The following is a 13,636-nucleotide window of genomic DNA, read 5'->3' as shown; positions in this document are numbered from 1 at the left end:
TGGATGCTTAAGACCCCATGACACTATTCAAAAAGAGAAAGGAGTTTCTCTCAGTGTCCTGGCCAATAAACCCCAGATAAAATTGATCATTCACACTTCATGGCTGCTTGTATGAAAATGGGCTGCCACATTCGCCGATAAATACAGTTACTATACTTTACAATAAAATCCTGTGAATTGCTTTGAGACATCCTCCTGATATGAAAGGAGGTAAACCAAATGAAAGGATTAGTATTATTTCATTATTAACGTTGTTGCGACCAATCTCTGGGCACTGGTGGTGTTAGGTACATTGCATGCTGCCCTGAGGTAGTGAGGGGCCCCTTGCCATCATGAAAACCCATTTAAATCGCTTCGCTGCCAACCTAACCCTGGGGCCAATGTGGCATATACCCTAGGCCTGTCACTGGAGGAGCATTATCCTCTCAGACCGCTATTTTCCAAATTGAGTCGACTTGCATACATAGTTACAATATTGCTATCTGGTGTCAGTCCAATATATTTAAAAGCGGAAAGGAGCATAAGCAGGAAGAAATCAATTAAGAAAGTAATCAAGGTTTAGATCCAACAAAATCTGTCTTGATAGCCTCAGAACACATTGCAGTTTTGCTCCATTTATAGTCATAATTTCATGGTGTAGCATATCTTCAATCCAGAATTCCTGGGGCATCTGGAACCACCAGAATGAGCCACCTCTCTGCAGCCACTCAAGCAGGTGTCAGATTTTTCTGGTCACCAGGTAGAGCAGTGCCAGGTGTGTCCTTCGAAATATTTTTATTTTCCCTTCCTGAAGACTTCCCGAAGTTGAGTCCTATTTAACCACCGCCAGCACTCCATCTTGGCCAATGTTTTTTCCTCCCGCCCCCAGCTCAGTCACCTGCGGGGCGCCCCAAGGCTCCAACATTGGCTCCCTTCTTTTCCTCATCTACATGCTCCCTCTCGGTGATGTCATCGGGGTCAAATTGCACATGTGTGCGGATGACACCCAAATCTACTCCCCTTCTCCAGCTGCGACTCCCAGTCCATTGATGTCCGCTTATTCGATGGGCATCAAGGTCTGGATGACCGCAAATTTCCTGCAGCTAATGTCGCAAGTTGTAAGCCATACTCTTTGGCTCCCATCAACGTCTTCTCTCTTGCGGATCTGAACTCCTCAACTTCCCTGGGCTCTCCCTCAGACTCTCCGAAACCATGTGCAAGTTAGGCATCAGGTTCGATCCCTAGCTTTCCTTTCTCTCCTGACCAGGACCATGTTTTTCCATCTCCACTGCATTATCCACCACCGTCTGTATCTCACAACCGATGCAGCTGAAACCCTCATCCACTCGTTTGTCACTTCCCAGCTGGACTATTGCAATGCCCTCCTCGCTGGTCTCCCCAGCTCCACCATACACAAAATCCAATTAATTCAAAACTCTGCATCCCGGATACTCACCCGTATGAAACTCCATCACACCAGTCCCTGCCAGGCTCCACTGCCTCCCAATCACCGAATGGATTGATTTCAAGATCCTCTCACTCATTTTCATATCCCTCGTGCCCTCACACCTCCCCACCTACCCGATCTGCTTACCCTCCACTCCACCCCCTGCTGCCTCTTCTCGGCTGACTCCGGCCTCCTGTTCGTCCCTCATCCCTCCGTTCCACCATCGGTGGCCATGCCTTAGCTACGAAACTCTGGAACTCTCTCCCTCAATCCCTCCGCCTTGCCCCCTCTCTCCCCGCCTTCGAATCCTGCCTAAAGACCTTCCTTTTTGTTGCGCTTACAGCCACCTTCCCCCTTCCTCTCCCTCGTTGTGGAGTCCCGTAGTTCGATGGATTGAGCACTCGCCTCTCAAACGAGAGACCTGGGTTTGATTCCCGGCAGTGAAACCTCGGTCAAGTTTCCTTATTCCACACGCCTGATTCATATATTATTGCTTTATCTCATGTTATTGGGGTTAATGTTTTATAATGATATATGGTAATATATGTTTTACATAAATGTAGTGTTTTATATTCTATAGATTTTATATTCTCCCACAAATATACAGTCAATTCACTTTACAGTGTGTTCTGTGAAGCGCTTTGAGACGTCCTCCCGACGTGAAAAGCGCTATATCAAATGCAAGGATTATTATTATTATTATTATTCTTTCTATTCTATATAGTTTATATTCTATATAGTTTATATTCTATATAGTTTATATTCTAGACATTTTGCTTTCTATGTAGTTTACATTCTATGTGTTTTATATTGTTCATATTCTATAGGTTTAATATTGTATATATGATGTATATTTCACATTGTAGTAGTGGGTTATATCTTACAGTGTTTATGTGATAGTGTATGTTGTATTGTATTGTGGTGTTGGTGCTGTGTGACACGTTGGTGTGTTCCTGATGGTGCACTGAGGGCGGACCCTGTGCGGCGGGTGACGCGCCGCCCGGACACCATTCGGGGAAGGACCGCGAGTCAGCGAAGAGATGGCGTCCTGTTCATGAGAGGAAAGAGAAAACAACCCGACAACGAGGAGCGCTGGTGAGCAGCGGGGAGCCCGAGGAGGCAGAATTATACGCTGCACAAATACTCTGGGGGAAAAGAGAGCGGAGGGAGGGAGGGAGACCGGGAGAGAAAAGGGAGAGAGAGAGAGAGTGAGAGTGAGAAAGGAGCAGAGAGAAACAGAGAAAAATGGGCAAAGAGAGAGGGAGAGAGGGAGAGGAAAAGGGGAGGGAGAGAGAGAGAGAGAGGAAGAGGGGAGGGAGAGAGAGAGAGAGGAAGAGGGGAGGGAGAGAGAGAGGAAGAGGGGAGGGAGAGAGAGAGGAAGAGGGGAGGGAGAGAGAGAGGAAGAGGGAGGAGGGGAGGGAGCGAGAGAGAGAGGAAGAGGGGAGGGAGAGAGAGAGGAAGAGGGGAGGGAGAGAGAGAGAGAGGAAGAGGGGAGGGAGAGAGAGAGGAAGAGGGGAGGGAGAGAGAGGAAGAGGGGAGGGAGCGAGAGAGAGAGGAAGAGGGGAGGGAGAGAGGGAGGAAGAGTCCATCCATTGGCGTGCAGGGTTAACAGGAGCTGAGTGGGATGGTTCCCTGCCCCCAGTGTCTGATCTGACCTCCAGGTTGGCTGTGCTGCCATCAGCAGTGCCCTGGACCACAGGAGGACCCACCGGGCTCCGGACCTGCAGTACAGCGGGCTGGCTCCACTCCCACAATCTGTTGCCAAACTTGTCACCTTGGGGCCAGCTTGGTCCTCAGGAGACCCAGCGCACCTCTCTTTCTGCCTCCCGCCCCCAAGGAAAATTGAGAAGAGAAGGAGGTAGAGAGAGAGAGAGAGAGAGAGAGACGGTAGGAGGGAGAGAGACGAGCGACAGAGACTGGGGGATGGAGAGATGGAAGGCTGAGAGAGCGAGAGGAGGAATGTGGAGAGAGAAAAACAGCAAGAGACAGAGTGGAAGAGAGGGAGAAGAAATGAATTGAAAGGCTGGGGATGGGGCGGGGGAGTGAGAAGATGCGGGAGATGGAAGAAGAACAGGGAGGGAATCAGATTAATGGGGGGTGGGTGGTAAACAACAGTGAGCCAGTGAGTAATCAGGAGAGAAAAGCATGAAATAATCTGGAATATGGATAGTACATCAGAATTTTCAAATTTGGTGAAAGATAATATTGAATCATCTCTGGATGTATATAGCATAATTATAGTGATATGTGGGAATAGCTGATTGTTGGATATTTTGTTTTAGATGCCATTTGACAGCTATGACAACACACGGATTCAAAAATAGCAAACAAGAATTTAACTTTGGGCCATGGAAGCTCACTGCCAACAAAAGCCACATAATGAAATCAAAGGACATTGAAAGGTATGGATTGATCTTATTTTACCTTTTATTTCTAAAGGCATTTACAAATTAAACGCTTTGGGATGTCCTACGATGTGGAAGACGCTATATATGTGCAAGATGCTATAAAATTGTATTGTATTTTAAATCCCTAAATACTCTCACCTCTCTGCTTGGTAAACTCAGGCCGGCTGCATGTCCTTCAACCCCTCCGCCACCATTAACAGCTGAGCCTTCAGCCAACATGCCCCTACTCCCACTCAAAATTGAACTCGAACTCCCACTCAAAATCTTTTTATCTTGCCCCGCTACCTGTTTTTCAAAGACTCCAGAAAGCCTACCTCTTTGACCGTGCCCAGGCTCTTCAACCTCTCTCTTACCCTCTCTGATCTCTGTCTGGCATGGTCTCTGTGAAACGCTTTGAGATGTCATCCTGTTTGAAAGTTGTTGTATAAATGCAGGTTGTTGTTTAACACATTTGAGAGCAGCTGTTCATTTATGTGATAAAGTATTCAGATGCATAACATTTGAAACCTTTCTTAATTTTTGATTCATGATCAGCAAAATGAAGTATTTGATCATCTCTAATCTGTAATAAATTTGTAATACTGTGTTTATACTGCACATTGGGTGACAAATTAAGTGGTTGTTATTCATTCATTGCCAACTGTCTCAGGCGATGAGAGTAACATTGACATTGCACTCCTTACACAAGTGGAGGTAGCTTCGGTAATAATGCGAAAAATCATGCTGGCTTGCTCTCCTAAGATTCGTTCCAATCTCTTGGGCTGCCTTATTTCCTGCACGCTTTGTAGGATTTTAGCATAAAAAATAAGGTGTGGAGTGGAGCGTGTCATTCCAGTTTTGCGCTCCACATCTTTATGCTGGAGGAAACAATGCACTTTCACTCCTAGCAATATAAATGCAGCGTAATGGAATTATGGAATAGAATCACGCAATGGAATATTACTTTTTGTGGCGATTGAACATGTGAACTGTGATTACTTAACATGGATGAAAACCCTTTAACAAATGTAACTTTTCTGAATATCTTAAATACATTGTCCTTATTGCAGGTTAGCTGAGGAGATGAATATACACAGCCTTCCAGAGATGTTGTTTGGTGATAACATATTGAAGGTGCAGCATGCTGGCGGGTTTGGAATTGTGTTCAATGCTACAGATGCTCTGAGAAGAGTGGATAATGGGCACGGAACAGTGAAAGTAGCATGTGCAGATGCATGGCAGGAGAGCCGGTGAGGTCAATCAATTGCTGCAATTGCAAATGTTGTCCTTTAGATTTCCGTCAACAATATAATTGTCAAAATATGAACGGACAGGTTTGATGCCTGTATGACATGGTTCGTTATTGTACCTATATCTGAATTGATTGTTGAAATCCTGTTATTTGGAAGATGAACAGTAGCAGTAACCCTTAGACTTGTGCAAAGTGAATTTTGTAATGAATCCAAATTAATTTCAGTTTAAAGAATAATCCTTGCATTTGATATAGCACCTTATCATAACAAGTGTTATTAATTTATTTGTGATGTTCAACAACAACAAAATTACATTTGTATAGCGCCTTTCACATCCGGGGGAGGTCCCAAGGCGCTGGACAGACAGAGTTATGGACCCAAGCTGAGGGTTTTTCAGTTTTTTAACTGGGCATGTTAATAATAATCATAATCCTTGCATTTGAAATAGCACCTTATCAAGTCTTTGAGATGTCTCAAAGCGCTTCACAGAATATACCTTAAAGTGAATTGACTATATTTTGTGGGCGAAATGCAGCAGCCAATTGCACACAGCAGTGTTCCACACACAGTCGTGGATTGAGTCAACACTTTTTTTTAAAGGAATTATTACCCTGGAAAAGGGATTCACCAATCAACTAGTAGGTAAACAGAGGCATGTGTAATAAGGAAACTTGCCCAACATTTTGCCCTGCTGGGAATCAAACCCAGGTCCTCTCGCGAGGCGATTGCTCTTACCACTGAGCTACAGGATTCTACGAGTTACAGGACTCCATATATATATATATACATACACACATACAAATTATCTTGATAACATCATCTGTACTGTATTAATTATAGTTGTTGAAGAAAAAATATATTAATTTTCACTTGCGATAAGTGAAGGGAGAAATGTTCTTGGTGTTTAGATCATTACAGAATTAATGTATTGCCTGATTTAATTTTAGGGCCGATTCCGAACACAGCAAGGAAATTGCTAAATCCTACGATTGGACATTTACAACGGATTATAAAGGAACACTAATGGGTGATCAGGTGAAGTTAAAGGTAATTTATACAGACATTGACTTTAATTAACTATCTCCTTTATTCAAGCCATTGTTTGACTTGTAATGCCAAAGATTGTTTAGCCATTTCTGTTGCTGAGGATCTGCAAATTATGATTATAAATGTACTAGAAGTAACAAGATTAATCATGGTATGTTTCCAAGTGTATGAGGTATCCTGTGAAGCAAGGAAAATGTGTTAATTGACTATAGATGTACTTTCTTTGCACATAGTTGTAGTGCAGGTGTTCTTGAACTGGTTACATTCTCCTTTGCAGGTTACTCCCACAACTGACCGCATTGATTTGGAGAAATTGAAAGCAAGAGAACAGATCATGTATTTTGAAGAGGTTTTGCTGTTTGAAGATGAACTTCACGATCATGGGGTTTCCATGCTCAGTGTTAAAGTGGTACGCTAGCTGGTGATTTACAAATTCAAAAATTGTTAAGAATTCCATCCCTAAAGGAATGAAAACTCCAAAAAAGAATGACTGTATATTTCACCTATATGACAATTATAGATGTTCAGGCCTTAAATTCCTCAGAATTCAAAGATTGTTCAGAATTGTGGAAAATTATTAAATTCAATTTTAATTTGGTAGATGGTTTTCCACTTTTTTTAATATACTGTAATATCAACCTCAGGAAAAAAATTGCCAAATTAAGATTGAATTTAAGAACTTTCCAAAATTCTGCAGGATCTTGCGTTTTAAGACATTGTCTTATGTCTAATATTCATTACTTTCTGATTGTCACCAAAAACCTTGAACCTTGTATGTGTGCTAAAGCTGATGTAGCCAACTTGGTTTTTAGAGGGAGGTGAAAGAAATGTGTTTCAATAACGCTAATGAAGTATACACTAAAAATGCTAAGAAACATTAACCTGTTCACAGTTCTCACCCCTTTTTCTCAGTTTGTTTGTCAGTTTCTCATCTCTCTTATTTCTCCTGAAGGCTATGACTCTAGTTGGATAGGGATCTACAGGAGCCAGCAATCCTCTAGTAATGGAAATTGTTCATGTGTTGGCAGGCTACTTGATCAAGAGAACATCCCAGCTGAGCCTGCCCCTTTGTACATACACGCATAAGTATGGAGTTAACTAGATATATGTGGAGATTCTGGCTAATATATCTATTTTCCCTCCCACCCCTCCGAGGACATTGAGGTTAATTGTAGTGCTCTGCCACCTAGGCTTTCAGTAGCTGTGGCTAAGAAACTAAAGGATTTTTTTTTCCCCCTTTCAGAGAGTGATGCCATCTAGTTTCTTCTTGCTGCTGAGGTTTTTTTTGAGAGTTGATGGTGTGCTCATCCGGACAAATGACACAAGAATATATCACGAGGTAAGGATACAAACTCGATATTTTCTTCCTCTGTTATAACAATTGTATGGTATTAGAACTTTCAGTTCTAGTCACTGAATTATCATTTTTGTTTGCTACCTACCACTATCTCTCCCTCCCCTCAGGCTGCAGAAACCCTCATTCATGGTTTTGTCATGTCTAAGCTTGACTCCCTATTCACCAGATTTCCCAACTCTTCTCTCCATAGGCTACAGATTATTCAGAACTTTGCAGCTCGTGTCTCTCCCACACCAAGCTCTACGAGCCGATCACCCCAGTTTCACTGGCTCCCCATCCTCCAGAGGATCAATTTTAAGGCATTCCTCACGGCTCTGTCCTTGGTCCCCTCCTCTTCAATATCTATATCCTCCCTCTTGGTGACGTCATCCGCAGATATGGAGTCAAGTTCCACATGTATTCGGATGACACCCAACTCTATCTCTCTGCCTCCACCCTCGACTCCAGGAAAATTGCATCAAGTCCTGGATGAGAGCTAACTTTCTACAGTTGAACGTCAACAAGATCGAGGCCCTCCTGATTGGCTCCCATCAGGGCCTCCACACCTCAGGCGCAGACAGCTTCACCATCCAAGGGTGCTCACTCCACCTTACTAAGCCAGTCTGGAACTGTGGTGTCTTGTTTGACCCTCAACTATCTTTTCTACCCCACATCTGTGCCATGACCTGCTCGGCCTTCCCCCACCTCCGCAACATCGCCCGAGTCCACCACTGTCATACTGCAGGCCGCAGAGACCCTCATACACACATTCATAACATCCAGGCTTAACTATGGAAACTCCCTGCTTGTCGGCCTCCCCAGCTCCTCCCTCCATAGGCTGCAGGTCATCTAGAACCCTGCAGCCCGTTTCCTCTCTTGCACCAAGCTCTGTGACCCCATCCTTACCCAACTCCTCCGGCTTCCCATCACACACAGGATACAGTTCAGGATCGTGTTCCTCACCTTCAAAGCCCCCCATGGCCTTGCTCCCCCTACCTCTACAACCTCCTAACCCCCTACCAACCTGCCCACTCCCTCTGCTCAGTGGACTCCAGCCTGCTTCATGTCCTCCGCCTCGTCCGACCCACCATTGGCGAGCGGGCCTTCAGTCACTCTGCCCCCACCTTCTGAAACTCCATCCCACAGTCCCTCCGCTTCATCCCCTCCCTTGCCTTCTTAAAGACCGGTCTCAAGACCCTCCTCTTCGACCGTGCCTTCGATCACGAAACCTTGGGCAAGTTTCCTTACTCCACACGCCTAATAATAATCCCTCCAAAAAAAAACAATAATAAATTGGTCATTTTCAATCCCTGACTGTTTGTGGGACATTGCTACGCGCAATTGGCTGCCGCGTTCGCCCACAAGTATACAGTCAATTCACTTTACAGTATATTCTGTGAAGCGCTTTGGGATGTCTAGAAGACGTGAAAAGCGCTATATCAAACGCAAGGATTATTATTATTATTATCACTCTCCTTCCCCCCCTGACCTCCACTCTCTCTGATCCCGACCCCCAGCTTGAGTCTGAAACACTGATTGTCTTGCCTTGTGACGTCCTCCCGAGACGCTATACAAATGTAATTTTGTGGTGGTGTTAAGATCCTCACCCTCACTTTCAAAGCACTCCACAGTCTTGGTCCTCTCTATCTCTGCGACCTATGAATACCTTACCGCTGGCATGCTCCATGTCCCCCACCCTGCACGCCCCACCATCAGCAGTCAGGCCTTCAGACTTCTGCCCCCACTCAGTGGAACTCCATTCAGGAGCCCCTCCTTCTTGCCCCCTCCCTTGCCTTCTTCAAGGCCTGTCTCAAGACTTTCCTCTGACTGCGCCTTCCGTCATCCTCCCACCCCTATCTCACTTGGCCCCCATCTCTCTTGATTCCAACTCCCAGTGGCTTCCTTTCAGGAATTGCATGGAGGTGTTCTGCTTTAATTTAGTTACTGTTTGCAATGGCCACCTCAGCATCACAGCTGACTGGGGTGGGCTCATTCTTTGGAAAAAATAATCGTGAGAGCTGCTTTATTGGATTGTGAGAATGTGTTGCCCAAATTGCCCCAGAAAGCCAGAAATTCAGAAATAGATAGGTTTGTTTAATGATACATGATTGGGAAATGAGGGTATGAAGGATTTGGAGAAAAAGTGGAAAAATGGGATTGAACGACTTGCCATGAACTAATAAAATGGCTGAACAGGTTTGACAGGCTGAATGGCCTGCTCTTATTGTAGGCCATTCTGGTGTGTCAAAATTGCTTACCTGGCATTAAAATGTTCAGCCTTCAGTAAGCTATCCTGGATATCAATTCAATTAAACGAGACTCAGAATTCAACTTCAGTTACCAACAGCAATTACCTATCTCAATTAGAACTTTGACTGTTACATGTCAGCTGAGAGTCATGCAGCACATCAGTTTGTTTAGATGGGAGTATGTGTTTGGGACCTTTTGAGATTTGCACAAACTCTTGTACTATTGATCATCAATTGGACACATTCTAGTTCAGTTACCAGATTAAGGTCTGACAGCCTAGTTAACACGATTGGTGTAGCGGACAGGAAGCATGATAAGTGTAGATAAAATAAAAATATAACATAAGCAGGGAAAGAAACTTGAAAGGAACAGTGAAAGTATTTTATTTTGAACAAAGTACATGTTTATAATTATTCTATTGATTTAACATCCTTTTTTCTTCATAGGCTGATAAAAACTACCTTCTCTCTGAATACACCTCTCGGGAAAGTAAGATGTCATCTCTTGAGGTAACTTGTTTTTTAAAAAAAGGTTGCACTAGTTCAGCAGTGCAAATGCATCAGGATAAACAGATTCCCTAACATTGAAATATTGCTGGCAAATCATCAAATGTGAGACAGAGAGATAATTTTAATGGAGTCCTGTAGCTCAGTGATTAGCGCACTCGTCTCGCAAGTGAGAAACCTGGGATTGATTCCCGGCAGGCGAAACGTTGGGAAAATTTCCTTACTCCACACGCCTGTTTACCTAGCAATAAGTAGGAAGTTGTTAGTTGATTGGCTGATCGCGTTTCTGGGGGTAATAATTCCTCCCTCCCAAAATAATAATAATAAATTGGTCACTCAATCCACGACTGTTTGTGGGACTCTGCTGTGAGCAATTGGCTGCTGCGTTTTTCCTACAAAATATAGTCGATTCACTTTACAATATATTCTGTAAAGCACTTTGAGACGTCTCAAAGATGTGATAAGGTGCTATATCAAATGCAAGGATTATTATTGTTATTATTTCTGTCAGAATCAGGTAATTGGAGGTTTGCAGAAGTAAATGCAGTCAATTGTACTCAAAATAAGTCACAAGCACAGCTACTACTAATAATTGACCTCTGCATTGCATGGAGTTCAGGTTTACGATTTATTTTCTGCACTTTACCAGAAAACAGTAGGTATGCGGACAGTTTTCTGATCTAATTGAATTCTGTTGTTTTCAGAACATACCGCCATCTCTCTACACTGATCCAAATGAGATCTCCCAGTATTTACCTCTTAAGTACTTGCTCTGTGAGAAGTTGGAATTTCCTCCGGGTGTGGACAACACCTCAGTATGTGGAAGCGCGCAGAACTCAGCGACTATTGATAGTACAAATACACCACCAGCAAAAACGTGACATTCTACAAGGAGGAAAAACAAAGTCGTATTTTTTTAAAAATGTGATAGATTAGTATAATCATTTTTTTCATTATTTCAAAAGTGGCATTTCTGAAAAATTACTGATGTGAATTTTATCTCCTATATTCGGCAGTTAAAATTCTTAAATTGATGCAAATGACATTTGGTGTATTAAAACAATCTTAATTGGCTTGTTCCAGTAGCTACAGTAGAAGTTAAAATGGTGACGTGAAAGTGCAGCTGTGGATCTGACTTTTTGTGATGTGATGTTTCTATTTTTTGCTGGTGAAATCTTGAACTTGTTGACATTGGAAACAGCATGGAATTTTACTGCCCAATGAACAATTAAAGTGAAAAATTGGCAGAAATAGGGCATATGGTTTTAAGCAGTACTAAATGCATTGTTCTGGCATATTGGCATTAAGAGTATGCTCACAAGTGTGCCTCAGCATAGGTACTGTCTGTCACTACAATTAATGTGTGTTTTCTTGTGTACTTAGTAATTTGAAGCACGCATCCATGTAGGTGATTGTCACAGGCAGCCATTTATTGCAAATTACTTTTGTGTAGTTTTGCTTTGCTGATCAATCAAAATAAGCCAATAATGGGTATCTTTAAAAAAAAGTTTGAATGTATAAAGTCTAACTCAAATAAAGATTGATTTCTGAATAGAACGTTTATTGAAACAACTCTTTGAATTATGTTTGCTTCACAGCCAGTGTCTACATCAATGTAGTTTATTTGTGAATTTACTTTTTACTACTTTCAAACCACTCCACTACTGTCCATAGTGTTATCTTGAGATTGTTAAATACATTCATTAGCAATGTAAATGGAGCAAGAGAAACCCACATATTAGTATACGTTTATATGCACTTCTTGGATTAATGTTATGTTAAAATTGTTTTTTTGCTTTAGAAAATAAACTTTAATTTAGGGAAAATAATTAATTTTATATTTTTAAAATAAATATATTATATATACTGCTTAGAATTGATGCATGGCATTTAGTTTGTTGTCCTACTATGCTGTGCAATTATAAAATAAGATCTCTTCAACAATTAATGTTGAACTCTCTTCTAAAAGGTTTATTGGGTAGACTTCACACTAACAATGTAATATTTAGTTCATAATTATGAAGGGATAACAAATATACCATATCCATAATATTTTTCATGCATAATATTGTGATGAAAGATTTTCACTCATTCCCCTAGGATGATGAATTGAAACTGATTTGAAGTAGAACTATTGGTAGATGTTAGAGGCCTAATGTTAACAATGAGACTTAAAAATCCTTTGTATAGCATGCATTGACTTTTTTTCTTTTTGTTTTTACACATTGCCCCTCATTTCAAATGCTTTTTGGCAATTCAACTCAGAACCATCTAGCAAAGGACCTCAGACACCAAATCGCTACGTTTTTGTTTATCTTAAATAACCCCAAATTGTATATCAATGGCTGTCCTTGCAAAGCTTTTCTGAAATGTTACCCTACGTGAAGGACACTATATATAATAATTTGTTTTTGTACGCTTCAAACCTGGTCAGACATTTGTTCTGAGGCTACATTCTGGCAGCCAACCACTTTAAAATCTCCTTACCAATTGCTTTCCATGAACACTTAGTCTGTAGTCTTATGAAAAGAAAATACCTTCTTTACTCTTCCCAAAACAAAACATTAAAGAGAGTAGGAATAAGCTGGAAAACAACATACCATTTGAATATGTTAATGGTGAATAATTAAAAAGTATTTATTAATACTTGTAATAAAATAATTGCACAATATTTCTGGACAAAACCAAACCCTTAAAAGTATTGAACCCATTATCTCTTGTGGGAGATTCTTTTTCAAAGGGTCTGCATTTGACTTGGTGATCCAAAGCTGCTTCCCTTTACAACAGTAAGTAACTTAATCAGGATGCCGGGCAGTGAGGTTTACAGTGAGTCTCAGGCCACGAATATGTGGCACTTGATCAACAAATATTGCGCTGCGCAGCACATTTCCTGGTGTCCTGGCCAACAATCCCTCAAATAACATTGGTCATTCGCTTCATGACTGTTTGTGGGACATTGATGTGCGCAAACTGGCTGCAGCGATCCGCCCACAAGCACATAGCCTTTCCGACGACGTGATAAGGCGCAATATCAAATGCAAGGATTATTATTAATAATCAGGGCCCCTGAAGCTTTTATAGTTTTAAAGTCGGGATTAAAGCAGAAAACACTGACGCATTTGAGAGGAAACCCAAAGCATTCAGAGGGTATAAGTGGATGGGGCGGGGGAGCCTAGTGTATGAGAATGGGGTGATGTGGAGGGGTATAAACCCAGGCACAGGTATATATAGTAATATGCAATGACAGGACTGCCAGAGGAATCACTGGCTTCCAACAAGAGGGAGAGGAAATGAGAGATAAGAAGTGAAGTGTGGCTCTGCAGGTGTGAGCGGATCGCGGCAGCAGCTGTTAGCAAAGGCGCTGCCCCTCTCAGGTTATAGCCCAAAGTCCATCAAATACTAGCCCAAAAGTAGCCCAATATTATGTGTTG

The 13,636-nt window shown here is 42.2% G+C and overlaps 1 protein-coding gene across 1 annotated transcript; it reads left to right on the top strand.

The window, feature by feature from the left end:
* The first annotated feature begins 2,427 nt into the window (after positions 1–2,427).
* Positions 2,428–11,762, top strand: tiprl (TIP41, TOR signaling pathway regulator-like (S. cerevisiae)). The gene is made up of 8 exons (XM_007901329.2): positions 2,428–2,521; positions 3,709–3,828; positions 4,884–5,063; positions 6,014–6,113; positions 6,391–6,522; positions 7,357–7,452; positions 10,146–10,208; positions 10,910–11,762. The coding sequence occupies exons 2-8, from the start codon at positions 3,725–3,727 to the stop codon at positions 11,084–11,086; spliced, it is 852 nt and encodes a 283-aa protein (XP_007899520.1). The 5' UTR covers positions 2,428–2,521; positions 3,709–3,724; the 3' UTR covers positions 11,087–11,762.
* The last annotated feature ends 1,874 nt before the right edge of the window (positions 11,763–13,636 follow it).

Source organism: Callorhinchus milii, unplaced genomic scaffold (assembly GCF_018977255.1).
Source record: "Callorhinchus milii isolate IMCB2004 unplaced genomic scaffold, IMCB_Cmil_1.0 Scaffold4, whole genome shotgun sequence".
Classification (NCBI taxonomy): Eukaryota; Metazoa; Chordata; class Chondrichthyes; order Chimaeriformes; family Callorhinchidae; genus Callorhinchus; species Callorhinchus milii.
This window is presented reverse-complemented; position numbering and strand designations above follow the sequence as displayed.

Excerpts from the sequence above, each read along its gene's own strand:
- tiprl (XM_007901329.2), top strand. The coding sequence starts at position 3,725 with ATGACAACACACGGATTCAAAAATAGCAAACAAGAATTTAACTTTGGG. Across the intron at positions 6,523-7,356 it reads CCATGCTCAGTGTTAAAGTG|AGAGTGATGCCATCTAGTTT; the intron begins GTACGCTAGCTG and ends TCCCCCTTTCAG. Across the intron at positions 10,209-10,909 it reads GTAAGATGTCATCTCTTGAG|AACATACCGCCATCTCTCTA; the intron begins GTAACTTGTTTT and ends TGTTGTTTTCAG.